The sequence below is a fragment of the Pundamilia nyererei genome, unplaced genomic scaffold (assembly GCF_000239375.1).
Source record: "Pundamilia nyererei isolate P.nyererei 1_Seehausen unplaced genomic scaffold, PunNye1.0 scaffold00212, whole genome shotgun sequence".
Classification (NCBI taxonomy): domain Eukaryota; kingdom Metazoa; phylum Chordata; class Actinopteri; order Cichliformes; family Cichlidae; genus Pundamilia; species Pundamilia nyererei.
In genome coordinates, this window is record NW_005187613.1 from 588,201 (window position 1) to 589,496 (window position 1,296).

At 38.1% G+C, this 1,296-nt stretch overlaps 1 protein-coding gene across 1 annotated transcript in view; it reads right to left on the reverse strand.

Moving 5' to 3' along the window:
• LOC102203782 (E3 ubiquitin-protein ligase HECW2-like) overlaps positions 1 to 1,296 on the reverse strand; it is a 63,055-nt gene that overhangs the window by 55,820 nt on the left and 5,939 nt on the right. The window contains exon 3 of the mRNA XM_013914637.1: positions 93 to 187. Within this exon, the coding sequence (XP_013770091.1) occupies positions 93 to 187 (95 nt within the window). The remainder of the gene's footprint in view (positions 1 to 92; positions 188 to 1,296) is intronic.

The window sequence follows — 1,296 nt, forward strand, 5'->3', positions numbered from 1 at the left end:
ACAAATCGCAGCTGCTTGGGCCCACACCTGGACAGAGGACACAACAATCACTGGGAGAAAAGAAGGTGGGACACACAGACAGCTATACATACTGGTACTGCAGGATTCTTGACGGTGATACAAGGTGTTGTTGCTCTTAATGCTCCACTTATACCATGATAATATTTAAAGCAGATCTTTGTCTCGGCTGTGAAGAGAGAAAACACAACACTCTACCTTTATGATCATAATTCCATGTATTAAAAAACATTTTCATAAGAGTTATGTAACTTGGTAAAATATGTGCCAACAACAGAAAGCATCGATTCCAAAATCACCTTATTTAAATAAAATTGAAACATAAATCTGGTACTACATTATATTACACACTGTGCAAAAGTCTTGAGTTACCCCAACCATTCATTATAATTTGCTAGAAAAATGGGAAATGTAGTGATTTATTGAAAGACATGCAAACACACATGGAAATACAGTTTGTAAAGAAAAAAAAGTCTGTACAATTTTCAATGTAAGTCAGTATTTTGTATGAGCACGCTGAACAATCTCAGACACGCATCTTTGTCATTTCTTTAAGCAGTCCTCACAGATAGCTCTCCAGGCTCGGTGAAAGACATTCCAATGCTCTTCTTTGGATGTTGCAGATCAAAATCTGACCATACTTTTCTGTGCTTGTAATGCCATCAATTCTGACAAGATCCCTAACAGCACTGGCTGAAATTGTTATTCAGATGCCAGAAGAGAACGGATGTTGTCGCGACCTCCTGAAAATACTTTTAGGATTTAATCCACCATATACACTACTGGTGAAACACCTTCTCATTTAATGTTTTTTCTTTATTTTCATAACCATTTTCATTGTAGATTCTAACTGAAGGCATCAAAACTATGAATGAACACATATGGAATTGAATTATTCCAGGGTTTACCTTCCAATATAAAGCGCCTTGAGGCAACTGTTGTTGTGATTTGGAGCTATATAAATAAAATTGGATTGAACTGAATTGAATTATGTATATCTGCTACTGGAACTCTGTGCGGCATTTAAATGGACTCTAATCTGAGGTGCTGTTAACTTGCGATTTCTAAGGCTGGTGACTCGGATGAATTTATCGTCAGCAGCAGAGGGGACTCTTGGTTTTCCTTTCCTGAGGCGGTCCTCGTGTGAGCCATAGCACTTGATGGTTTTTGCAACTGCACTTGGGGACACATTCAAATTTTTAGCAAGATCTGAAAACTGCTGTTCACAAACGCTGCCCATCTAATCTGACTGAGCTGGAGCTGTTTCAAAGAAGAATG